Consider the following 26,757-nt stretch of genomic DNA (forward strand, 5'->3'; position numbering starts at 1 on the left):
TCGACTTAAAGTGAAATTCCAAGCAGAAAGTATGGTTAATTTCTGGACCTCAACACAAGTGAAAAGAGAATATATTGAACTGTACAGTGGTGCTTTACAGATTATAATTCAGTTTGCTTTTACCTATCTGTGTGAGAAAGGTTTTTCATCACTAACTCTAATAAAAACAAAGTATCGAAATCGACTCTATGTATGTAACGATCTCTGACTTAAGCTTACCAGCATATATCAGAATATAGAACAACTGCGCAAGAATCGGCAGGCTTATCCATCTCATTAATGAGAATACCAACATTTATTTATTTATTTATTTATTTATTTATTTATTTATTTATTTATTTATTTACTTATTTATTTATTCATTCATTCATTCATTCATTCATTTATTTATTTATTTATTTATTTATTTATTTATTTTGTTTAGTTAATAAGTTAAAGATTGTCCAAACTCTAATACCTTGATTTATTAAAAATCTAAAATGTCTTTTTTCTATTAACATTAACTTAATTAGTTAATACTAATATAAAGTTAAACGAAGTAAATTAATTTTAATTAATTAATTCAGTTTTAAAATATACTGGTATTAAAATATGCTTTGCTTTCAAAGGGAACAAGAGTAAGGTGGTCCTCGGAACTGTTCTGACTTAAAAAAGTGGTCCCCACTTCAAACAAGTTTAAGAAACACTGGCCTATATCATCAACAATACTATTTAATCACTTTTCAGTATGTTCACTATATAATTCGATTTGAAAGGTTTATTCTGTAAAGAGTTGGAGTTTATTTTTCAATTTATTTTACAGTATACTCCTGTCGAAGTAAGAAATCCTCGTAAAAATTATACACCAATAGAAACCATGCTTAAAAAAACCACAGCCTGCCTTTCAAAACTAATTTTGTTTCAACAATGAATAAGTTTGAGTATTATGTTTCTTTGCTTCGAGTCTGATATGCTTCGTCAGATCGACTTTGATAATACCATCATTGCCTTCTCTGTGAAGAAAGTCCGAAGAAAGTCTTTATAATTCACAAGTAAGATACATGTATTTTGACTTCAGTAATTTACGGTTTTCTGAAGTCGACCTGGTTGGCGACTTGGTATAGCGCTGGCTTTCTATGCCCAAGGTTGCGGGTTCGATACCGGGCCAGGTCGATGGCATTTAAGTGTGCTTAAATGCGACAGACTCATTTAGTAGATTTACTGGTATGTAAAAGAACTCCTGCGGGACAAAATTCCGGCACATCCGGCGACGCTGATATAACCTCTGCAGTTGCGAGCGTCGTTAAATAAATCATAACATTTAACATTTTGTTTTCTGAATTGTAACATTTCATTTAAAAATAACTTTAACTGAACGTCACCTGTATAATACCTGTCCATAAACTGTTTGTGGGATTTGGGGACGGCAAAATCTAGCGCTGCCTAGGAGCTGCACTATACCTAACTCCGGCTCTGCATAACCTACAGAATACTGTAGAATGAAAATATAACCATTCCGAAAGCCAATCTCTCTAAGGGACGAAGTGAAAAGCGTTAATGTATCTCATGAAGTTATTTCTATTCACTACATTATACACCAACAGAAATCATGTGCAAACAAATCAAAATGGTGTTATAGAAGTAGTCCAATTGGAAAAACCACCAACACATTTATATCGAAAAGTCTCGCTCATTGTCAATTTAAGTCTTTCTTGATGAATGCAATAGCGAGTAAGGCGATCTGTCATATTATAGTAAAGTACGGTGACTTAGTCGTGGCAAATTATTGAATAGGTTCTTTGAACTGAGGGAGGAAACATCATCGTTCACGGAAGAAGAAGAAAAGTCTGTATCATAAGTGAAGAATGAAAAAATGGATTTGTGAACTTGCCTTCTTAATGGAATTATCTGAATGCTTTAAATTGTTTTATACATGGTAACAACAAGATTATTACACAGTTATATGACAGAGTGAAGGCGTTTAATATAAACCATCTTTAATTATGGAACGTTAGCTTAACTAAAAGGAAAAGTTACAGCACATTTTTCAATATTAACAACGATATAAGCATACTAGTTTCTTAAGACTTTGGATTTCGAAGAATATATTCACACATCATGACGATCTGCACCAGAAATTTGATTCGAGATTTAAAGACTAGGAAAATTTTCAATTTGATTTTCAATTAGTATTTGTAATTAGAACTTATTGATTTACTTTACGATAGTGAATTGAAGGATAAAAATCAAAACAAAATAAGTTATCTGACTTTTGTATGAACTTTCCATGTCTTAGATTTCCCCGATTGTACAGACATCCTTTTTCGGATTCACGTAGGCCATCTGTGGGAACAGTATTTTTTTTCCTATGATGAAGATAAACAAGCCATGTCATGGAAGCCAATTATCGGATCACAACTTAAAATGTGCTGTCACATTATGCACTATACAAACAATAGTTCCAATCGTTGAGAAATTGCTGAGGAAAAAGAGAATTAAACATATCCCGAAAAATCAGTGCTAATGCCAGTGTTGAGTGGACTGAATGGAGTTAAATTTCTGCATTATTATTCCTAGGATTTTTATGTGTTTTGTTCAACATTTTCCTTAACAGAAGCAGTTTACACATTTACAGTAATTGTCATGCATTACCCGAATAATTAACATGAAATGTGTATTACATTTCTGAAAGTAATTATAAATTTATTAACTTCTAACTTTGTTGAAAATAGGCTACAATGTTTTTTTTTTTTTTTCAAATTGCTCAAGATAGTTCATTTAGTTATTTCTATTCAGCACGGATCTTTTTTCATCAGAAAACAATCATAAACCTATGCAGTAAATTCATATTGAGGTCCCGCCGCTGAACGTCTTACCTGCCCTGCTACGACTTCCCGCGGGCGAGCGGGCAAGGCTTGATGACGACACAGTGCTCTGAGTTGGGGACCAATGCTCTATACTGTGATAATCACAACAAAACCGGCATAAGTAACATTACGAGTTTTGCTGCACATCGGCCAGTTTTTTCTTCCGTGACTGTACTGCCAATCTTAACTAACGTTCACAAAGCACTATTTACAAAACAGAACTGTCAGTTCTCAGTTCACAGTTCGTGGCCTTGGCTAGTTCCTCTAGCTCATTCACTCAAGTTCGGAGTATCTCGAACCCAAGACCTTCAGAAACAGTCCACTGCACTCGAACTCAGGACTTCCGGAACAGTCCACTGCACTCGAACTCAAGTCTTCCGCTGCGTTGCTTCCACCTGGACACTGCTCAAGTTCACTCGCGTGTCGAACCCTAGACTGTTGGTTCACAAGCTGAACTCACTGTCCAATACTACAACTGCTCGTATTTATAACTAAACCATAGTTTCCGGAAAGTATGATGCTGGAAATTTCTACAGATGCAGAGAAGATGGCGCCTCTCGACTTCTCTGGATTTCTCCCCTCAGTCGCAGGCGCATTATTTCCCCCTCTCTGCGAGGAACAGCGTGCCACCGTTTCCCTTACGTCTGTCCCCTCCAGACCCAAGCGGCCGCAACCTTCTTCGCTGCGTCGCTCGTTTTCTGGTGCGGCCCGACCTCTGTGGGACGCGATCGAATCCCAGCTGTCACAATATTCACAGTATGGGGCACTGTGATACCACGATGATCCCCTCAGTCGTTATAGCTGGTGCGCGGAATCTAATTTAGCTATGTATCATAGCTTCCAAATTCATCATAATGCTGGGTGGACACTGGTCCCATACACTAGCCGAAATTTTGAGACGGCTCGAACCAGCGCTCGTTCCGTCCAGGTTTAGATCTACATGCAATAGTTTAACAATATTCTTATATGTGCGAACATATCACGTTTCTGTGTCGAAATTTTTAGAAGTGATTTTTTCACTACATACAATTCAATACTTCACACAGAAAAAAGGACAAGCTAATATAAATGGACTCGTGTAGTGTGCGCCGCGTTTATATATATGTGCGCTAGCTCAATGGACTTACATTCAGGCGAATCCTGTGCGATTCTCTGCCTGATCTCGAGGAAATCTGTGTTGGACAAAGCAGATGATGAAGAGGATTTTTCTCGAGATAGCCTGCAAGCTTTTTCTCTTTATTTCCAGAACCACCATTTCTACCTTTTTCTCTTCAATATATCTGATTCTATTCCTCATTTTCTTATTCATTTAAATAGGACTACATGCTACTTTTGTTTTCTTAAATATTTTTAGTAGGTTATTTTATGACGCTTTATCAACATCTTCGGTTATTTAGCGTCTGAATGAGATGAACGTGATAATGCCGGTGAAATGAATCCGGGGTCCAGCACCGAAACTTACCCAGCATTTGCTCATATTGGGTTGAGGGAAAAGCCCGGAAAAAACCTCAACCGGGTAACTTGCTCTTAAATGTTTGCTTTGGGGTCCAGCACCGAAAGTTACCCAGCATTTGCTCATATTGGGTTGAGGGAAAAGCCCGGTAAAAACCTCAACCGGGTAACTTGCTCTTAAATGTTTGCTTTTAAGTTATCTACTGTTTGACTTTCCTCTTGCAACATGTGTGGACCCTGCAACTTATTCAAATTGTGTCTTGTGTTTCATAGAATTTTCTTCAGCTTATATTCTACATCTTTTTCTAATTAACTCAGCGATACTTTTTATCTTTTATGATCAACCTGCATTGTTTTACTTATGTCTTAATCGTAGGACAATGCACTCTCTCACATTTCTTTCTCTTTGCCGTAGCTTTTCTACATTCTTCAGTCCTCTTTCACTGACTACCGTTGAATGCCCTCATTTAAAACTCGTACAGTATATCATTTCCAAAAATAAGTAGTACGGGGATGCATTCCGGAGGCATTACCGGTTTTAGATTATACAGATTCTAAAAGGCTTTGGACTACGGGCCCACTTTTTTTTATCAGTTCTCGTCTATTGGTGTTGCTTTGGTCCGTAATTCTTTAAATTAAGTGTGTGAGATTAGTCCCACAATATGTAACAGTTTACACCCACCATTTGCGTCCTATGGTGCCATTTGACCCACATACTTACTGCACTACTTTTATTCTATCACATAAATCTATCAAAACCTATACATTAGTACTCATGCAATTCAACAATCTTGTCGCCAGTGGCATTTTCCATTTTCATCCACATGGATATTTGTTCATTTCTAGATAGGCCTATCAATATACAACTACTATGCTCTCAGTATGGAGTCAAGCAAAAATTGTAGAGTTGCCGTTTGCATCTTGGTCCAAGGTTGTACGGTACCATAAGTCGTCTAACTGAGATATTGCCAGATATATAAATCAAATTCAGAAGAAAGTAAATTCTTAAAATTAATTTCCGGACATCCATTCATGCAGCCTGAAGAAATGGACAAATGTTTCACCAAGGACTCCTGCTGGAATCAAAAACTTTACAGCTTTATGCGATTACATATTAGAAACTACACAGCAAAGTTTCCCATCCTTATTTGGGCTCAAAAAACATACAGTTTAAATCACAGAGCAAACATCTGTGATATTAAATCGACTTGCAACAAACGCTCACCCAAACACATTATAACGTTTGTCGACGTTTTGAAACACATACCCAGTGAAATATACTACAGCTGACAAGCAGACCCGGAACTCGCACGAACAATCATTAGGAAAATGACATTTCCTTTCCTTTCTAAAATGTCGCAATAGGCCGTACAGTTTATACGGCGGTAACATATAAGTTTTCGCCCACTTAAAGATGCACAAAATTATAAAAATTCCCTGAAGGCGACTTTAGAAGAAAGTGTTTTCTAGAAGCCACGCAGAACACCTCCCCGCAATGCATTTTGAGTAACGCTAAGAAGCAGCAGTAAGTATGTTAAATGGGACTAACCTGACAAAAATTATGGGACTAAACTAAAACACATGATAGGCTTAAACTGACTCACTTGTAGCAACAAAACTGACGAACATGATGAAACTAAACTGACGCACAGGATTGTTCTAAATTGACGCATATAGTGGAACTAAACTGACGCACATGATGGAACTAAACTGACGCACATGGTGGGACTAAACTGACGCACATGGTAGGACTAACCTGACGTACAACTTGGGACTAAATTGACGCACATGGTAGGACTAACCTGACGCAAACTGACACACATGTTGGGACTAAACTGACGTAAATGATTTGACTAAACTGATGCATAATATTGAGAGCAAACAAAGCACATGTTGGGACTATACTAACGCACACGGTGGAAATAAACTGACGCACATGGGGGACAAAACTGAAGCAGAATGTGGGACTAACTGACGCACATGGTGGGACTAAACTGACTCACACGTTGAGACTAAACTGATGCACATGATGAGTCTAAAGAAAAGCACATAGTAGAACCAAACTGACGCAAACATTTAGAGAAAACTGAGACACATGTTGAATCTAAATTGACGCACATGGAGGGACTAAACTGACGTATAATATTCGGACTAAACTGACGCACATGGTGGGACTAAACTGACGCACATGATGCGACTAAGCTGACTCACATAGTGGGACTCAACTGACGCACATGATGGGACTAATCTTACACACATAACACTAAACTGACACACATGGTGGGACTAAACTGGCGCAAATGAGTCTAAACTGAGGCACATGATGCAAATAAACTGTCGCACATGCTTGGACTAAACCTACGCACATGATGGAACTCAACTGACGCACATGGTGAGAATAAATTGACGCACATGTTGGGAATTTACTGATGCACACGGCGAACTAAACTGAAGCGCACGGTGGAATAAAATTGACGCACGTGTTGGGACTAAACTGAAGTACATAGTTGGACTAAACTGACGTACATAGTTGGACTAAACTGACGCACATAATGGGACTAACTGATGCACAAGATGGGACTAAACTGACGCGCATTATGTAGACTAGACCGATGCACATGGTGGGACAAACTGACGCAAATTGGTCGGACTATACTGACAGAAATGGTGGGACTAACTGGTGCATATGATGGGAATAAACTGACGCACATGCTGGGACTAAACTGATGCACATTCTGGGACTAAACTGACGCACATAATGGGCCTAAACTGACACACATGGTGGGACTAAGCTGACTAATATGATGGCACTAAACTGTCGCTGATTAACGCAGATGCGACTAAACTGACTGAAACCGTTGTCGTCTGGGATGGGACTGGCTGATACAGGTCTGAGACAGAATGGCACGTTTGTGACCGTCGGATTCTCCAATCCCATCCAAGTCATCACTCCACTAATCACCGCACCTATAGAGCGCACAACAGGCCATTGTGTGCTTAATTGGAAGGATTCGTTGTTCATAGTATCGACTAGTCAATTTAACAATGATGTGTAACAAAATATATTTTTTAAGTAATGGACACTTAGAACAAATCATATAAAATGGGGATATAAATATTTCTTTTTATTCTGTACTTTTACATAAACTCAATAGATGAATCAAATAATGCAGACAATATCTATCTAAACACCTTGGTTTCAGGGAAGTCGATTACCGGTGTCATAAATTATTATTTAAATGTACGTCCGAATGAAAATGTGTTTAGATTTTAGCACTAGAAACTAATATTTTGAAGTTAATATCCAAAAAAAAGCTTCAGCCTCCTGTAAGAATAATCTTTAGTTACAGTAGCCTATTACGACTGCAATTAAAAACCGACAACAATAAATTTTTAAGGCTTAAAAGACATCTATAGAAATTACGTTGTGAAATTAACATAATCATGTGTGTTACCGGAATAGGAAAAAAAAACAGTTTCCCTTTCAAAAGAGTTTACTTTTCTACATAAGAAGCAACTGTATTGTCACAAATGGTTTACCGTTACAAAGAGAAATTGAAGGCCAGGGAACTTATACAAGGCACTGTCATTTAGTTGTAAATCTCTAAGATGCTTTACACGACTGAATGATTGTCCATATTAGGGAAATGCTTTCGTTTTACGGAACTACTGCTTACTTTACAAGTAATAAATATAGCCTACTTAGAAACTAAACAACTTATACATTTTAATACCGACACCAATTTCAAATATCAATTACGTACATGGGGAAATAGTATTTTGAGTTGTGGCAAAACTGTAACAAATTTTGGGAAAAATTAATTTTCACAGAAGTTTCAACAAAAACATACAAAAGAGTTAGCACGAGTTTGCGGGTGAGTTAGTGTGGGTGTTGAATCTGACCTGGCTGGTTTTTGTGCAGAGTCAAGTATTTAAAGCATACACAGCTCTTTCTAAGTGAAGACAACCTTCCCCAAACTATACAAACACATTTGTGACTGATTCTCAAGAGAGCTGCAGCTTACGACTTGAAATGTTTGCTATATATTACTTACAATGTAATGAGGTCTTGGCTTGGCTTTAACGTGGGCACGGTTTCTCCCATTGTGCGCTCTTATACGCGATGGATGTCCAAGTGCGACGGTAGCCAGGGTGGCATTCGTGAATCCGACGCTGACATGTGTGCCAATCTACCTTTCCTCTGTAAGACCAGGTCCCGTCATCATACAAGTAACAAGAAGAGCCCCAGTAGCCCGGAGCCTCAAGTCCTTGCTATATTAGGATCGGAAACCCGTACAACCCCTCAGAATTCAACCCAACCTATTTTTACTATCCGAATGATAAATGAAAAGAGGGAGGAAGGGAGAGTGTTGGTGGATTGATAAAAAGAAACCAGTGTACTCCGAGAAAAACTCCCTGGAACGACTTCTTTGTCAAACATAATTTGGCTGGAATCGAATACAGACCTGGACGGAAGGTCAGCGCTCAAGCATCTAGCTACAGATGGGAGCCTTGTAGTGAGATTAATATAATTTTTAAAAAGTAATTCAAGTCTTCTAGCTATATAAAATACACACTTATTATTATTATTATTATTATTATTATTATTATTATTATTATCATTATTATTATTATCATCATTATTATCATTATTATTATTACTATTATATTATTATTATTACTATTATATTATATCATTATTACTATTATATTATATTATTATTACTATTATATTATATTATTATTACTATTATATTATTATTATTATTATTATTATTATTATTATTATTATTATTATTATTATTATTATTATTATTATTAATTCTGCTGAGAAAAGTGAGGCTTGCAGCGCAGCCTGAGGCTTACTGAGTATGATCTCATCATTTCTGGTATGATTGTTCTTATAAACACGTGATTCACTGTATGGTGACATTTTATCGATTCATCTACGGCATCCACGTTTATCGGAGTTTCCCTGTTGTCCGCAGCCTCCTTATATCAATGCTATCTCTCGCAAATCATGTAATACGTCCTGCTGCATCCCATATTGACTTGAAGATGGCAGCAGTGAACTACCTATTATTTTCAACAATTATATCTTTTATGAGGAGAATAGTGGTGGAAAATTTAATATTTTAGCCTCCAAGCAATTTTATTCCAAAATATTCTCACAAAAGTTTCCCGAGCTGTAGCTTTATTAATCTCTGAAAGAATAGGGATTTTTCTTACAAAAATATTCCGTGATTCGCTATAAAAATTTGAGACTCCGTAAACTGTAACAAGATGGATACTTTAGAAATTCCGTAAAATTAAATAATAATGCTTCCTTATGACTTCATCGCCAGTCTATGCAGTAAAGGCTCAAGATTTTTTAAACACATACAAAAGGCATATATTTTACATATCTGGATGAGAGAGATGCCTTTCTAAGTATTTATATTTGAAGTTATTTTGAGTTGAGTTTTTTTCAATATTTATGATTTACTACATACTCTGATTGTATGCCTAACTTAAAATATATCAATTTGAATACTTACGCCATGCTACACCATTTTCAATAAGCTGAATGTCCGCAGAGTGTTAAAACTGCTTGCGACAGCCACAAATTTGTTCTACCCAAAGGGTGACAGGTGAAAAATGCCATGTAGTCGCTAGACAATATCCCAAACAATATTGCTAAGAACATTTGCGTGAGTTATAAATAGTTCCGTACACCGCAGGTAAGCAGCACTACGTCCATTTTTTTACGAAACTGAAGTGTTGGTACATTTTTATTTTATTTATGCACTTTCTTCAGTAGTGCAAAACTCTATCTTCTATTATCGCCGCGGTCTCGCGGTCTCACGCTTAACATTCGGCAGATCTTTGAGCGACCTCGTGAGTAGGTAACATTCGGCAGGTCTTTGAAATTTACTTCAAATTCAAATCAAATTCAAATTCAAGTTTATTTACAATTTACATTTGGATTTAAATTTGGATAGATACCAGAAATGAGCATATGTCCGTGCTCGGGTACAGTCCAGTAGTCTACATAAATTTTACAGGGTTCAAATAATAATGCTGATGATATAAAATAATAGTAACAATAATAATAATAATAATAATAGAATAATCGTGACAGAAATGATACAAAGATTGTTATACAAAATAATTCATTAAACCATTATATCCCAGAGATATTTTTTTTCGATTTTTTATTTTGTGATAACTCTCAGAGATTATCATTAAATACCAAATAAGAATATAAAATATAAAAGAATTCGAAATAGTGTTATTTAGGCCCTTTTATTGTATGTTTGACATATCAAACGCTGGGCGTTGGTGTATAGCATTGTTATTTGGAAGGTTCTATACAGAATTATGTGGGATGTGACAGGGTAAATAACTGTTTTGGGTTATGGTAATGTTTGGAAAGGTTTCAACATATTTAAAGTACACTGGGATAAGTGGAACCCATAGTTTTCTACGGGGAAAGTGGAATCTAACATATGACAGTGGCAGAAAATCAAATATGAAAATGAAATTTAGTGCATATAAATTCCAATTTCCTTTTTGAGTTCATTATTACCTAATAGTTTCACCAGGCTTTAATAGTTTTAACGTAACAGCTGTAGGTTCCACTTTTCCCAAGTTTCCACTTACCCCATTGTACCTTATGTAAAATAATTTACACTGAATTTTGCAGGAAACTAAATTATTATTATCATAAATCATAATGGAATAAATTGTAACATAAATAGGCAGAAATTGTGAACACTTATTTCAAATTATCCATAAATACAAAAGTAATCCACATTATACACTGTTAGCCTACTTGGTGTGGAATTTTAGAAAGCAGTCTTTTGGGTGCAAGGCAACTTTACATTTGATGCAGTTGTATTTTGCACTTTTGTTGCATAATCCACAGCGCCTTTGATTGTCCTGAAATTGCACCAAATGATTTTTTCCATCATACCGCAATTCAGTTGGTATCAATGATGGTTTCTTTGGCAAAACAGACGTCCTTGGGGAGCTCAACTTTGGAGTTGAAAGTGTTACCAATGTTATCCTCCTTATGAATTCCAACAAAGGATACCCTGGAACATTTTTCCTGTACAGTAACCACATGTTTACTACCGCCCCATTCAAACAGAACCTGAAAAATGGCCACCACCATTTTTTGACCTGATTCGAATTCGATAGAATCCTCGGTGTTGATCGAACAAATCAACACCCCTATATACTTGTTGTAGTGTTTGATGATTGTCGGTTGAGTAACAGCAACACGTTTCTTTTCACTTGCATTCCATCGTTGACAAGTTCCGTAAGCAAGTGTCACATTTTCATCTTGAACATTAGTGCCCATAGTCACTGGATTGTTATCTTGCCATTTGATGTGCGTTATTTTCTTGTCTTTTGATTGAAGGGTGTGAGTTGCACCTCTTGACTGTTTTCCTAGATCTTTTAACGGTGCATTTCCAGTCCTATCAGCTCGAATTGTTCCTATTACATTTAAGTTATGTTGTAACATTGTGTTGAGGAGTTCTAAAGAATTGAAATAATTGTCAATGAAGACAACTGTTAACAGGAATAAATCCAATACAAATACTTTGAACAACTGACGACCCCAATGATTCACCTTGAATCCTATCTTTTTTCCCTGTATAAAGACAAAATTTAAGAAGATACCCTTCAGGTGTGGCTAAACACCAGAACTTGAAGCCGAACCGTACTGGTTTGCCGCGAATGAATTGCTTCATTGAGTTACGGCCATAATACGGCTCCATAGCTTCATCCAGTGAATACTTCGAGACAAGAGGTTGAGCAAATTGTTGAAATTTGTTGTTCACATAGTCAATGAGGGGTCTTACTTTGAATATCCTATCTGTTTTATCTATTTCAGAATTGTCACTGAAGTGAAGAAATGAATTATGTCAAATCGATTTCTTGTCATCGCATTTGAAATCAATAAGTTGTGTGTATCATCTCGTGTTTCCCAAAATAACCGCTGGTGTGGTACCTTCACATAACCGGAAACTAAAAGAATTGCAAAATATGTGTAGCCTATAGTTCTTCAATGGACAAATGTATAATGCATCCTTTCTGGGCTGCATATAATGCAGTCTGCTGACATATCATTTCCATAATTTCTAAGTCGAATACCATTTTGAACGACTCATCGGGAGACTTATCAAAATTCAAATCAAAAATATTATCATTAAAGGAGGGTGGTAGAGAACTTAAATTAGGTTTATGAAGATTTCTTTCAATCCATTCAGTTGTATATTTAGCTTTCTTGGGTATAGATTTGTTTACCTTCTTTTGTATAGACTTGTTTACATTTTCAGAATTTGAAGAAGGATAAACATTCAGATGAGATGAAGTAGTAGATTTCGATGGTAATGCTCCATGAGACACGACTGTTGTTAAATTTTCTTATCATTTCTAACCCTAGGTTCATTCACGTTTGATTCAAAATTTATATCCTCTCTCTGTTTGAAATGGTCCCTCTGTCTAACTGTCCTCATCTCACCTTCTTGATGTAAAATTGCTCTGCCCAGATCCATAAAAGTAGTTTTTTCATCGTCGTCGCTGCCACCATCATCCCGATCACTGTCGACGCCATCAGCAGGAGGGTTACGTACCACCTTTATTTCGTCAGCAGCATGTATACTTGCACATATTTCAGGTTCATCTGCATCTAACACCTCATCTAGCCAGTTTCTCAATTATTCTGTATCTTTCCTGTAAGATGCATAAAAGTTCACATAAACGCCCAGCGTTTGATATATCAAACATCAAAGTTTACGTAGTTCTCCAGTCCATATTATTCAAATTATTATGAAAAAATATAATAGAACTGAAAGGATACACATTTGCCAACACGTTAAAATAATTAATTAAAATCGAGCATTCAAAAACAACTATTCATAAAATAAAAATCCAACTTACGTGTTATTCATCTTCCAAGCAGACCGGTACTGGAATTTCAACACTCGCAATGACACCCAAATTAAAATATTTAAGTTTTCCATTGTTACCAATATAGAGGTTGATGACTTATAAGCCAACTCGTATACCAACAATCACAATAATAACATAACTGCAAATATACAACAATCAAACATCATAAGCTGCATCGTGTTTGATATATCAAACGGTGGGTTATAATGGGTTAATAAAAATAATAATAATAATAATAATAATAATAATAATAATAATAATAGTGATAAAACAAAAAATATTTACAATAATGAAATAAATACTAAGACGGATAAAATAAAATATAACGAGAGTTAACACAACTTAAATAAGCATATTATAATAACCGGAAAATATGCCAAACTCGAAAATCAACAGAAAAGTTCCTTGTATCGCAGACGACAGCAACCGCTGTATTGACATTGTGTTGTGCGTTAATGGTAGTAGTGGGGAGCTGAATGTCTACGTAACTGCCGTTCTCTTCGAATCTTCTCGTACAATCATGGGAAGTTAATGCTGTAAAAACAAAATGTCTACGAGTCAAACTGTTCATTAATACCAGGATAAATACAAATAATACTGAAATATATTAATAGAGTTTCAGTTATAGATCTCTCCTTTTGTGCAAGAAGTATCATATCAAAATATTTTATGAATGGCGGGGAAAATATAAATTTCAATAACTTTCTAGTGACAAGTACAATCAAGTGTATCTGTGGCGATGCTAAGGAATCATTTATTGGAGATATACACTGTTATTAATTAAGAAAATGATCTATTTATATTTATTACAATGTTTTATCTTATAGGTTACATGCATCAGATAAATACAATAAAAATTAGTACCATATAATGCTAGTAATACTTAAAAAAATTCTAATAAAATTTATCAAATATCATACAAACATTTTCACTTTATTTTTAAACTTAAGAAAGTGTAAATTGCTTAGGTCTGGATTATTTTTCAATACTGAATTGTATAGTCTTTACTTGTATTATTGTTTTCAATTTCTTATGTCACCGCTCAAATCACTCGCCTCAATTTCAATGTTGCTACCAATGACCTGCCTCCATTATTAAATGACTCATCCATGTCTCATCCGTGTGGACTAAAACCGAGGTTGCAATGTCTTGTGCTGAGGACGAATATTAAGATATGTGATTAAAATTTATTATGAAAGAATTAATATTAAGAGTTAAGAATGTCAAAGTACTCAACAATCGGTCAGCAAAATTATGTTTTAAAAGCACATCGCATGTTATTGTATGATGCCGGCATATTAAGCATGAGGCCGCGGCGATTATACGCGATATAGTGATTTGACCGTATGGAAAGGTAATATGTCTCATAATTGTATCGAGGTGAAGAGCACTTAATTTAGCCGAGTAAAATATTGGATGGGCCAAAGAATGAATCAAGAAAAGGAATGTGAAAATATTTAGCGGAGAAAGATATTGGATAAGCAAGAGAATGATGATGAAATGAATGTGAAAATATTTAGCCGAGTAAGAATTGCATGAAAAAGAGAATGATGAAGAAATAAATTTTAAAATATATTCCCAAACAAGACATTGTATGGACAATGGTATGAATCAAGAAATTAATGTGAAAATATTTAGCCGAATGTGATATTGGATGGGCAAGAGATTGAATGAAGAAATGAATGTGAAAATATTTAGCCAAATAAGATATTGCATGAGCAAGACAATGAATGAAGAAATGAATGTTAAATATTTAGCTGAGTAAGATATTCTATGACCATGAGAATGAATGGAAAAATGATTGTCGAAATATTTACCCCTGTAAAATATTGGATGAGCAAGAGAATGAATGAAGAAATGAATGTGAAAATATTTATCCGAGTAAGATACTGGATGGACAAGAGAATGAAACAAGAACTAAACAAGAATATATTTAGGTAAGTAAGATATTGGATGAGCAAGAGATTGAATCAAGCAATAAACATGAAAATATTTAGCCGAGTAAGATATTAGATGGACAAGAGAATGAATCAAGAAATAAATGTGAAAATATTTAGGCAACTAAGATATTGGATTAGAAAGAGATTGAATCAAGCTGTAAAAGTGAAAATATTTAGCCGAATAAGATAATGGATGGACAAGAGATTGAATCAAGAAATAAATGCGAAAATATTTACCAGAGTAAGATATTGGATGGACAAGGGAATCATTCAAGAAAAAAATGTGAAAATGTTTAGCCGAGTAAGATATTCGATGGGCAAGATGATGAATTGAGAAATAAATGTGAAACTATTTAGCCGAATAAGATATTGGTTGAGCAAGCTCATGAATCTAGAAGTAAATGTGAAATTATTTTTCTTAACTAAGATATTAGAGGAGCAGTAGAATGAATGAGGCAGCGACTGATGGAATATTCCGCCAAATAAGATATTCGGTGGGCAAGACAATGAATAAGAAATTGCTTGTGAGAATATTTTACCGAGTAAGATATTGGTTGCTCGAGATATTGGTAAGTAAATAAATAAACGAATGAATGATTGCGTGACTGAATGAGTGGTGTGAACGACCTTACGAATGGATAAAACAGGAAGAGGCTAAGATAATATTTAACCCCATGATATAGTGAGTGAATGAGTGGATGGATGAAAAATGATTGGAGGATATTTATCGGAGTAAGGTATTGGGCACGCGAACGAATGAAGTTAGCGACTGTGAAAATATGTATATTCTGGTTTATTAAAACTTTCAGTGATTGAGACTGTGATTGAGGTGAATGGGTGACTAAGATATGAACGAACGAACGGATGAATTAATGAGGAACCGACTGGGAGAATAACTTGCCGTGTAAGATATTGGTTGCGCGAGAGAAAGAATAAGTAATCTTCTGTAAGTATATTTAGCGGACTAAGATTTTGGGTGAGTGTGTGAATGAACGACGAGCTGGCTAAGAGAATATAATGGGAGAGCTAACGATTGAACGTGGAAGAGACTGTAAGAACATGTATCTCAGTAACATATTGGATGATCAAGAGAATCAATGAGGAACCGACTGGCAGAATATGTGATATTGAATGAATGGGGTAGCGACTGAGAGAATCTGTAGTCGTGTAACATACTGAGTGATCAAGAGAATGAATGAAGAAGCAACTGTGAGAATATCTGGCGGAGTAACATATTGGATGATCAGAAGAATGAATGAAGAAGCGACTATGAGAGTAACATATTTCGTAAGCAAGAGAATGAATGTGGAAGCAGTTGGGGGAGTATTACGGCGTATATATATTTTTTGAATGAGTGATTCAGATAACGACTGACAAATTATTTGGAGAAGTGGACCTGTAGTGCTTCCTTTACTCACACCTAGTAAGTTAGTCTCTATGGACCATTAATTTCTTCACTATGATCCAGTAACAAAGACTCTTACATTGTTTCTTCCTCTCTGGATAGTTGTAACTTAATAGTACAATCGTTTTTTTATTGCAGGTAGTCAAGGAGGATTACTTGGAGGATTTCTAGGTAAAGCGATCTAGGAGGAGTGACGGGCTGGCTTGCAGGTAAAGTGACAACCTCAATATTTATCTCTAAATATAATAGTAATTTTATTTTTGTGCATATATCTCATCTTAAAACTTTAAGTCATTTGAATTTTTTCTGATCATTTAGTATTCCTGTATATGAAAATTATTAACATAGCAAGCCATTCTGTCTTGAAGTAGAATAAATTCTCTGGGTCTCCTATTCATTCTGAGATTTTGTCTCGACCAAACATTTATTTTCCCATGTGAAAAATTTCAAACGATAAGTAATTCTTTCAGAATTCAGCAGCCAACGCAGTTAAAGTAAAAACCTCAATATTTTCCTCTAAATATAATCATAATTCATTCAGTGTTCTGCAAACCCAGCTTCCTCCAATTTTTCCTATTTTCTGCCTTCCTCTTTGTCTCCTCATATGATCCATATATCTTAATGTCGTCTATCATCTGATATCCTATTTTGTTCATCATTCCTTGGAGTGTATCCTTCGGTAGACAGTTTCTTCTCAACCTGTAGTCCAACCAATTCCATTTCCTCTTCTTGAATAGTTTCAGCATTATTCCTTCTTCACCCACTCTTTCAATACAGCTTCATTTCTTATCCTGTCTGTCCACTTCACACGTTTCATTCTTCTCCATATCCACATTTCAAATGCTTCTATTCGCATCTCTCCACTTTGTCGTAATGCCCATATTTTTCCTCATACAGTGTCACACTAAACATTAAGCACTTCACTCGTCTTTTCTTTAGTTCTTTTTCAAGAGGTCCGCAGAAAATGCTCCTTTTTCTATTAAAAGCTTCCTTGGCCATTGCTATCCTCCTTTGTCTTCCTGGCAGCAATTCATTTTACTGCTTAAAGTAAACCTCAAATAGTTGAAGCTCTCCAGTTGCCCTACTACTTCATTTCGAATTCGCATAGTTACCTTCTTTAATTTTCTTCCGAAAACGATGGTCTTCTCATTATTTGTATTATCTTCATCCCGTACTGCTCACAGTGTCATTTAGCTCCAGTAGCATATCCCTTAGTATCATCTCTTCTGCTAACAACGCCATATCATCAGCAAATCTTATGCACTTTATTCTTCTTCTTCTTCTTCTTCTTCTTCTTCTTCTTCCTACTATCACGTCTCCCATGTTCTGAAAACAGTTACTAAATCCTCCAAGTAGATGTTGAAAAGGAAATGTGATAAAGGGCATCCTTGACGTACTCCAATCTCTACTTTACTTCCTTGTGACAATTGCTAGCGTTTTATTTTTATACATAATTGAAGTCTAATAACTTTTAAGGTATTTCTAATGAATGAGAAAGCAATTGTGGAAATGCTTAGCCGAGTAAGATTTTGGTTAAATGAATAAAGGACTGAGGAAACGACTGACAAAGTACTTTTGTAAGTGATCCTATAGTGCTGATTTACAGAGGACCTAGGAAGTTGGTCTCTATGTACCATTAATTCTGGACAGCGTATGATGCAATCATCAACACTATTCCGTCGTCTTTTCCTCTCTGGATAGCTGTAACTTAACAATGGTACAATCGTCTTTACCTATATTGCAGCAGTTGTTCAAGGGTTATTCAAGACACTTGATTCAGCAGGAAACAAAGTTAATGTAATAACCTCAATTTCTGCCTCTAAATGTAATACATAGGCCTACTGTTTTTATTTCTATACATATCTGAAGTCTAAAAACTTTATGTTATTTTGATCTGTTCTGATAATTTAATATTGCTGTGTATGAAAATTGTTACAATATACATTATCACAATAGCCAATCCGTCTTGAAGGAACATAAATTCTCTGACGTTATTACTATTCACTTTCGAATTTTTGCATCTACTATAGCTCTTTAAACAATCTACTTCTCTTTGACTCAACTATGTGGAATGTTTTTAAATGGCAAGCATTTCTTTCAGAATTTATAAATAAACCAAAAGTATATTCGAACGGTGTTTCTCTATGCTCTATGTAAGTTTTGTGGTTACAGTAGGCCTATAGGATATATGGCAGCTATCTCCTACCAAATAATAATAATAATAATAATAATAATAATAATAATAATAATAATAATAATAATAATAATACTTTAGTGCCAGAATAAAAATACATCTTCCCTTTTATATAAAAACAATATATCACCCCCAGAAAGAGTAAATTACATACTCGTCCTCAGAGGACATTTCACATACTGTTAAGACATTTTATTAAATAACAGAGTAAAATGTAAACAAAATAACAAAAGAAGAAGAAAAACACAGATATCACAATAACTGAACTTTAAATTTTCTCTCTGAACAGCAACTTTTTAATTGATTGTTTGAAATAAGGAGCACTAGCAAATTTTGTGTTAGGGTATTTAGCTATTATCATGTTATAAAGCCTTGGACCCAAGTTGCTTACTTACTTACTTACTTACTTATTTACTTACTGCCTTTTAAGGAACCCGGAGGTGCACTGCCGCCCTCACAAAAGCCCGCCATAGGTCCCTATCCTGAGCAAGATTAATCCAGTGTCTATCATCATCCCACTTCCTTCAAATCCATTTTAATATTATCTTCCCATCTACGTCTCGGCCTCCCAACTAACACTCTATATGCATATCTAGATTCGCCCATACGTGCTGCATGCCCTGCCCATCTCAAACATCTGGATTTAATGTTCCTAATTATGTCAGGTGAAGAATATAATGCGAGCAGTTCTGTGTTGTGTAACTTTCTCCATTCTGCTGTAACTTCATCCCTCTTAGCCCCAAATATTTTCCTAAGCACCTTATTCTCAAACACCCGTAACCTATGTTCCTCTCTCAAAGCGAGAGTGCAAGTTTCACAACCATACAGAACAACCGGTAATATAACTGTTTTATGAATTCTAACTTTCGGATTGTTGGACAGCAGACTGGATGATAAAAACTTCTCAACCGAATAATAACAGGCATTTCCCATATTTATTCTGTGTAATTGCCTCCCGAGTATCATTTATATTTGTTACAATTGCTCCCAGATATTTGAATTTTTCCACCTCTTCAAAGATAAATTTCCAATTTTTATATTTCCATTTCGTACAATATTCTCGTCACGAGACATATTCATATACTTTGTCTTTTCGGGATTTACTTCCAACCCTATCTCTTTACTTGCTTCAAGTAAAATTCCCGTGTTTTCCCTAATCGTTTGTGGATTTTCTCCTAACATATTCACGTCATCCGCATAGACAAGAAGCTGATGTAACCCGTTGAATTCCAAACCCTCTCTGTTATCCTGGACTTTCCTAATGGCATACTCTAGAGCAAAGTTAAGAAGTAAAGGTGACAGTGCGTCTCCTAACTTTAGCAATTAAGCCTTGGACCGAAGTTGCTACTGTGAGTATATGCTACAGTTGTACATTTAGGTAATTATTGTCAAGCATATGTTGTCTGATCTTTTGGTTTTATATTTGTGTGAATATAAATTAAATATATTTCGATTCTATGTACGAAATCCAATAATACATTGTTATAAATTTGATGGAATGTCAAATACTTTAAATTCTGAATACAACAGTACTGAAGGATAATCAAGAGGTGTATTAAGACATATTTTTATTATTTTATTCTGTGGCATATTGGCATAAGAGAGGTACTATAAGCACTCAGGGCCATAGAAAGTAGCCCTGATAAGCACTACCCAATCCTATAATGCCGCATTGTAATATAGCTTGTACTAATTCTATGTAAATCAGTCGTAAAGTATGGACAGGCAACTAATTTCGTAGATTGACAAAATAGTAAATAATTTTTCTTAATCTAATGCACAAAAAAGAATATGTTTATCTCAACGTAAATGGTGTCAATTATTATTCAAAGATACTTAACTTGAGGTGATTCATTTAGAACAAGATAGTTACAACTATTAGAAGAACATGTTGTGTATCTACTGTATTTCTATGTATTATATCCATTTTATCTCATATCTACGCATTTGTATATAATATAACTATGATTTTTATTATGTCATACACATTTAATATATGGCAATGTGTGTATTTTATGACATAATTATGTATACATTTTATGTAAGTATTTGTACAGTGCTATAATATAAATGATTTAATTTTAGCTCTAATATACCTTCTTGTAAAATAGGGTCCTATAAACTTGGAAATTCTATAATAATAATAATAATAATAATAATAATAATAATAATAATGATAATGATAATAATAATAATGATGATGATAATGATAATAATAATGATGAAGATAATGATAATAATAATAATAATAGTAATAATGATAATGATAATAATAATAATAATAATAATAATAATAATAATAATAATAATAATAATAGAAGAAGAAGAACAATTGGATGTATGAATTTTTAAACACAAGAGCAATCAGGTGATTCCATACGAACAGATATTAACGAAAATGGTACAACCGTAGTTTTAGAAAGATTTAAGACAAGTAGGTTGGAATCAAACCAATTTTAATCAATGTGATGCCATTATTTGCATTAAAGTATGTATCATCCCAAGTTTTACCTGCAAAAATAACAAAAGTGTCATCAGCAAACGAAAATATCTCAGCATTGAATTTCTTTAAATTAATTTTCAATAAATCATTAATATATATTAAAAACAAAATTGTATCGAGGACAGTCCCCTGTGGGACACCGATATTAATATTTCGAGGGCTACTAAATTTATTATCAGTTTTGGTTACATATTAGATTAGATTAGATTAGATTTATTTATTTAACCTGGTAGAGATAAGGCCGTCAGGCCTTCTCTGCCCCTCTACCAGGGGATTACAACTATAACATGAACAATAAGATTACAATTAATATTAAATTTACAATTACAATTACAATAAAAATTAAAGTACGACAAGAATACCTGATTAATGAAAGCTAGACATTTTATCATAGAAGTTAAGAACAAAGAATATTTTTGTATTTACTAAATTACAAATTAAACCTACAATAACAAAATTCTATAGTGATGAGATATTTTGTGATAGATTAAAAGAACTATTTACAAGAAACCATGTCTGAACGAGTCTCAATTACTGACCAAGTGCCTAGTAAGTTTGCGTTTGAATTGAATTTTATTTCGACAGTCCCTGATGCTAGCAGGTAACGAATTCCAGAGTCTTGGCAGGGCTATTGTGAAAGAGGATGAGTATGAGGAGGTGCGATGGGATGGTATTGTTAGTATTGTTTCATGGCGAGAGCGTGTGTTCAGATTGTGGTGGGAAGAAAGGTAAGTGAAGCAAGACGACAGGTACGAAGGAATAGAGGAGTTCAAGATTTCGAAGAGAAAGAGAAGTGAATGTAAATTTCTTTTCTTATCTAGTTTAAGCCAACCTATTGCTTCCAGGGATGGGGTAATATGATCATATTTACGAACATTGCTTACAAAACGTACTCACAAATTATGAGCACGTTGAAGTTTCATTTTGTTGTCGCTGGAAAGGTCAGTCAGTAAAATGTCAGCATAGTCAAAATAGGGAAATACAAGGGTCTGCACAAGGGACTTTTTTAAGCAAGAGGGAAGATGAACATTTATCCTTTTTAGCACATGAATAATAGAATATACTTTTCCGCAGGTTTCTGTGATTTGCATGTCCCAGTTGAGATTATTATCCATGTGAATGCCAAGATTTTTTACCGAAGAACTGAAAGGGATATGCACTGTACTTACTTTAACGGGGGAAATGTCGAGGTGCTTTACAGCGTCGGTTTGCCGTTTGTGTCCTAATATGATTGCTTGTGTCTTTCCAGGATTGATATTAAGATGGAATTTCTTTGTCCATGTCACAATCGAGTCAATGTCTTTGTTCAATTTATCTATAGCGTCATTTATTCGATCTAAGCGGGAAGAGATGTAGCATTGAAGGTCGTCAGCATACAAGTGATAGTTACAATGCCTTACATGAGATGTAATATCACTGACATATATTGTGAACAACAATGGTCCGAGTACCGAACCCTGTGGTATACCTGATGTTATGTTAAACCAGGAAGAGCTTCGATTCCCGGATACAACACATTGTTGTCTTTCCCGTAAGTAGGATTCGAACCAACTCACAGCAGTCTCTGACAAATGCAGATTTCTCAATTTATGGGTGAGCAGGTCGAAATTTACAGAGTTGAAAGCTTTGCTAAGGTCAAGAAGTATTAGTATTGTTACTTTATTAGAGTCGATTGCTTCACGAATGTCTTCTGTCACTTTAAGTAGAGCAGTGCTTGTGTTGTGTCCAGCTCTGAAACCTAACTGATACTTGTCGAATAGTTTGTGTTCGTTCATGTAGTTAGTAATTTGTCTGTGTACGATTCTTTCCAGTGCTTTTGATATGGCTAGCAGGATACTGATTGGTCCATAGTCGTTCGGGTCGGTGGGAACTTTGACTTTTGGAAGAGGAAGAACGAAAGCTTGCTTCCATATTTTAGGGAAAGTTGAAGTGATTAAGGAACTATTGAATATGTGTGCAATTGTAGGTATTACTATGTCTTGTATTTTCTGTATGAGTAATATGCTAATGTTGTCTGGCCCTTGAGCTTTCGTCTTGATGCGTCGGATGGCTTTCATTACGTCAATAGGAGTGACGTCAGTAAAATAGAATTTGTCTCGAGTTGGGGGAGCTGAGTCAGGCAAAACTGTGTCTTGTTTCGTTGTGTTGTTTAAGGTCGGGTCCTTTACAAAGTGTTCGTTCAATCGGTCAAGTGGGATGGGTATGTCTGCTTGTTCACTAGCCCTTCCAAGTCCAATGACCTTCAGATTTTTCCATAACTCGGAAGGGGTTGTGTTGGGCTCTATAAGTTTGTAGGAGTATTTGAGTTTAGCGTTTCTTATTAGTTGAGTCGTTCTGTTTCTTAGGTGTTTATATAAGTTAAAATATTCGTCGTTTTTATTGCGGGTGTATTTCCTATAGGCTAAGTCGCGTTCGGACATCAGGCTACGTATTTCAGTCGTCATCCAAGGGGCTGGGGTCTTTCTGGTACGTTTGGTCTTTAATGGTGCGTGTTTGTCATAAAGTTGAAGTATTAACGTATTGAATAAGTCTACTTTCTCGTCTACAGTTCGTAATGTCCAGATCATGTGCCATGGAAGTTGCGCAGCGTCTTCTTTCAGTGCAATATCATCTATTCTTTTGATATCCCTGTAAGTAATTACTCTAGGAGTCGATTTAGGACACTGCAGATTAAACGATAGACAAATGATATCATGCCCTGATAGTCCTGGTGTCCTCTTACTAAGATAAGAAGCACATAATTTCAAAACAATTCCATTAATTCCTATCTTATTTAATTTTTCTAATACTAAGAGGTGATTCACATTATCAAAGGCTTTTCTGATGGTGTACAAGTCGCATGGATGGCTGCATAAACTAGAATTTCTGCTTGTCATTCTGGCTTTTCGAGTACCGATTAATCCTGCGCGTTAATTGAAAAATCGATACTGATACTCGTAGTGCAAATTCCCGTTACCATACGCCCTATCTCAATTGTAATCATACCATAGCAATACCCGATCACCTTGTGGATTGGTGTTAAGAGGAACGGGTGTGCGAATTTCAACATTTGGATACAGAGAGAATTTTAATGTCATCAGCTGGAATGGTTTGGAATCTGTTAGTCGGTTGTCTCCATAAACATTCTCTCAGAGAAGACGTAGTGCTAGTGTTCAGGTTGATGAATGTGAAAATAATAATAATAATAATAATAATAATAATAATAATAATAATAATAATAATAATAATAATAAACTAAGCAAAAATATGTAGGTAGGTCTATAGAATTAAGATAAGGACGAGCTTGGACTGCATTTCGACGCCGAGTTACTTGATTAAGTGATAGGGGAGATTGGGGATGCTTGACACACATAGATAAAAATGAATATTGTGGTCTTAAATATGCTTTCTGTAGCTTTCTTTACACAACTACTTAGTTACACAGAGCCTATTGATAACATTAACAAAATACACTATTTAAAAACGTTTTTGAACACACAAAAAATAATCAATTTTCACCTCTGCTGAGGCATGTGGACATGAGGCCAGCAGCAGTATGGTGGGCCTTCTTCATTGACAGGTTGTAACGCCTCGGTTTTATTAGTTTATTTTATTAACCGCTTAAAAGGGTGTTTTTATGTGTTAGAAGATTGAAGATTTGTTTTATTAGATGAAAGTACTTAACTATTTGCCTAAACATTAAAAATAGTTATTCAAATTGGACTTGAATTTCTCTTCAGTTATTAAAACAGATAACTTTTCGTAGCCCTACTCACAATTAAGAGCCAAATATTTCTAGCTGGTATTTAATTGCAGTTGCAACACGAGTATATAACAAAATACATTATCTCAAAATTGTCGAATTGAAATGCATATTATCGATCTTCTCTGAACAGTGCCTCAAGCTGTGAAAATATTTGCTGTAAGTCACAGGACACCACCTTGCATATTTGAATAGCGAAAAGTGAAGGTCGTGAAGTGAGTTGAGATTTTTTTTGTTTCGCAAAGGTTTATGGACATCTATAGTTCACTTATTTTGTTACACATAAACCCTAAATTTGAGGCTATGAAAATCAAAATATTTTTAACAGTACGCCTACAATAAATCTTGTAGTAACTCAATGTGCGCTTTATTTACAACATTTTATTCCTCAACTTGCTGAACAGTTTTCAGATTTTCATTATAAAAAGAAGTGTTTCAGTTGTGTGTCTTGTTTTCAGGTATTCCTAATGTAACAAATAGGTCTGTGTTTGTCTGTAATAGGTCTATAATTGCAAGTCTCACAAATCGAAATTATTGATTATTAAAAGCTACAGGTACTGGCAAAAGAAACGTTAATTTAACCAAGCTCGCCTTATTCTTTACCAATTGTATCCCCATATCAACAGAGTTTCTCTACCAGTATTCAATGTTTTATTCACAAATAAATCGTGCTAGTACTATTAATGATGAGAAATATTGCCAAAATTCATCCTTTTAGATACGAACTTGAACCGCAGAATAAAATCCGAAGCACTAGAAAACTGTTTTTCAAATTTATTGTATGGATGTGAAAATTCGAATCTGACCAAAGCCTAAAAGAAACATCTCCAAATTTCTCAACCTGTCCAAACGTTTGCCTGTTCTACAAGTCTAGATTTCACTATTTGTATACTACAAACCCCAGCCCAAGTAGGAAAATATGAGACTACACAACACGAACTAAATCACAATGTCATGAATCAGCTCAAGACATAAGTTTCCAAAAGATCTCCCCATTTCAGGAGGCTTTAGCTCTTCATTAAACCTTAATCACCTCCCCAGTCATCTATTCACACACATTCACACACACACACACACACACGCATACACACACAAACACACACAGAGTACTACAATCTGTACATGCAATATTTTCCACATGGTCAGCCCCTTGGACGAATTGTTAGCAACGCTGGCTCCTATCCAGGAGGTTTGGGGTTCAATTCTCGGTTCTAGCAAGGAATTTTTATTTGTTAGGAATTGTTTTTGATATATATATATATATATATATATATATATATATATATATATATAGGGCCAGAATGTTTGTGTTGTCCTTAGCTTTAAGTTACATTTAAATAGAAATTCATTCATTATGTACACTAAGATACACGCACATTCTGTCACACTCGCTCTGAGATTTTAGGTTTTCATGACGATTGTGTTCAGAAACACATTTTCGGATATTCCACCGTGTGCAGGAACGTTACATCTCACACGTTCCTGTGTGCTGAAGACGGCTACCATTTGAGGACAAATTACTACTTCACTTGGTTGCCCAGGAACATTGTTATATTAGAATTTTTAAACTTTTTTAATGTTCGTTATTTTACAATTTGAATAACAGTCGTGGGATCACAACTTGCCTAGGGCACGCACGATTGTCCGTTGCGTTTTGTGAAACCAAGCCATGCATGTCTGTTCAATATGAAGTTCAAAGAATTTCAAATATGAGTTTTGAATAATTCTCAAA

General features: G+C 35.1%; 1 protein-coding gene across 9 annotated transcripts in view; it reads left to right on the plus strand.

The window, feature by feature from the left end:
- Nucleotides 1-26,757, plus strand: part of LOC138703412 (uncharacterized) — a 250,547-nt gene that overhangs the window by 223,559 nt on the left and 231 nt on the right. For all 9 annotated transcript variants that reach the window (XM_069831241.1, XM_069831245.1, XM_069831244.1 and 6 more), the window contains one exon: nucleotides 16,725-16,795. In XM_069831241.1, the coding sequence (XP_069687342.1) occupies nucleotides 16,725-16,771 (47 nt within the window). In that variant the 3' untranslated portion in view covers nucleotides 16,772-16,795. The remainder of the gene's footprint in view (nucleotides 1-16,724; nucleotides 16,796-26,757) is intronic.

The sequence above is a fragment of the Periplaneta americana genome, chromosome 7 (assembly GCF_040183065.1).
Source record: "Periplaneta americana isolate PAMFEO1 chromosome 7, P.americana_PAMFEO1_priV1, whole genome shotgun sequence".
In the NCBI taxonomy this organism is placed as follows: domain Eukaryota; kingdom Metazoa; phylum Arthropoda; class Insecta; order Blattodea; family Blattidae; genus Periplaneta; species Periplaneta americana.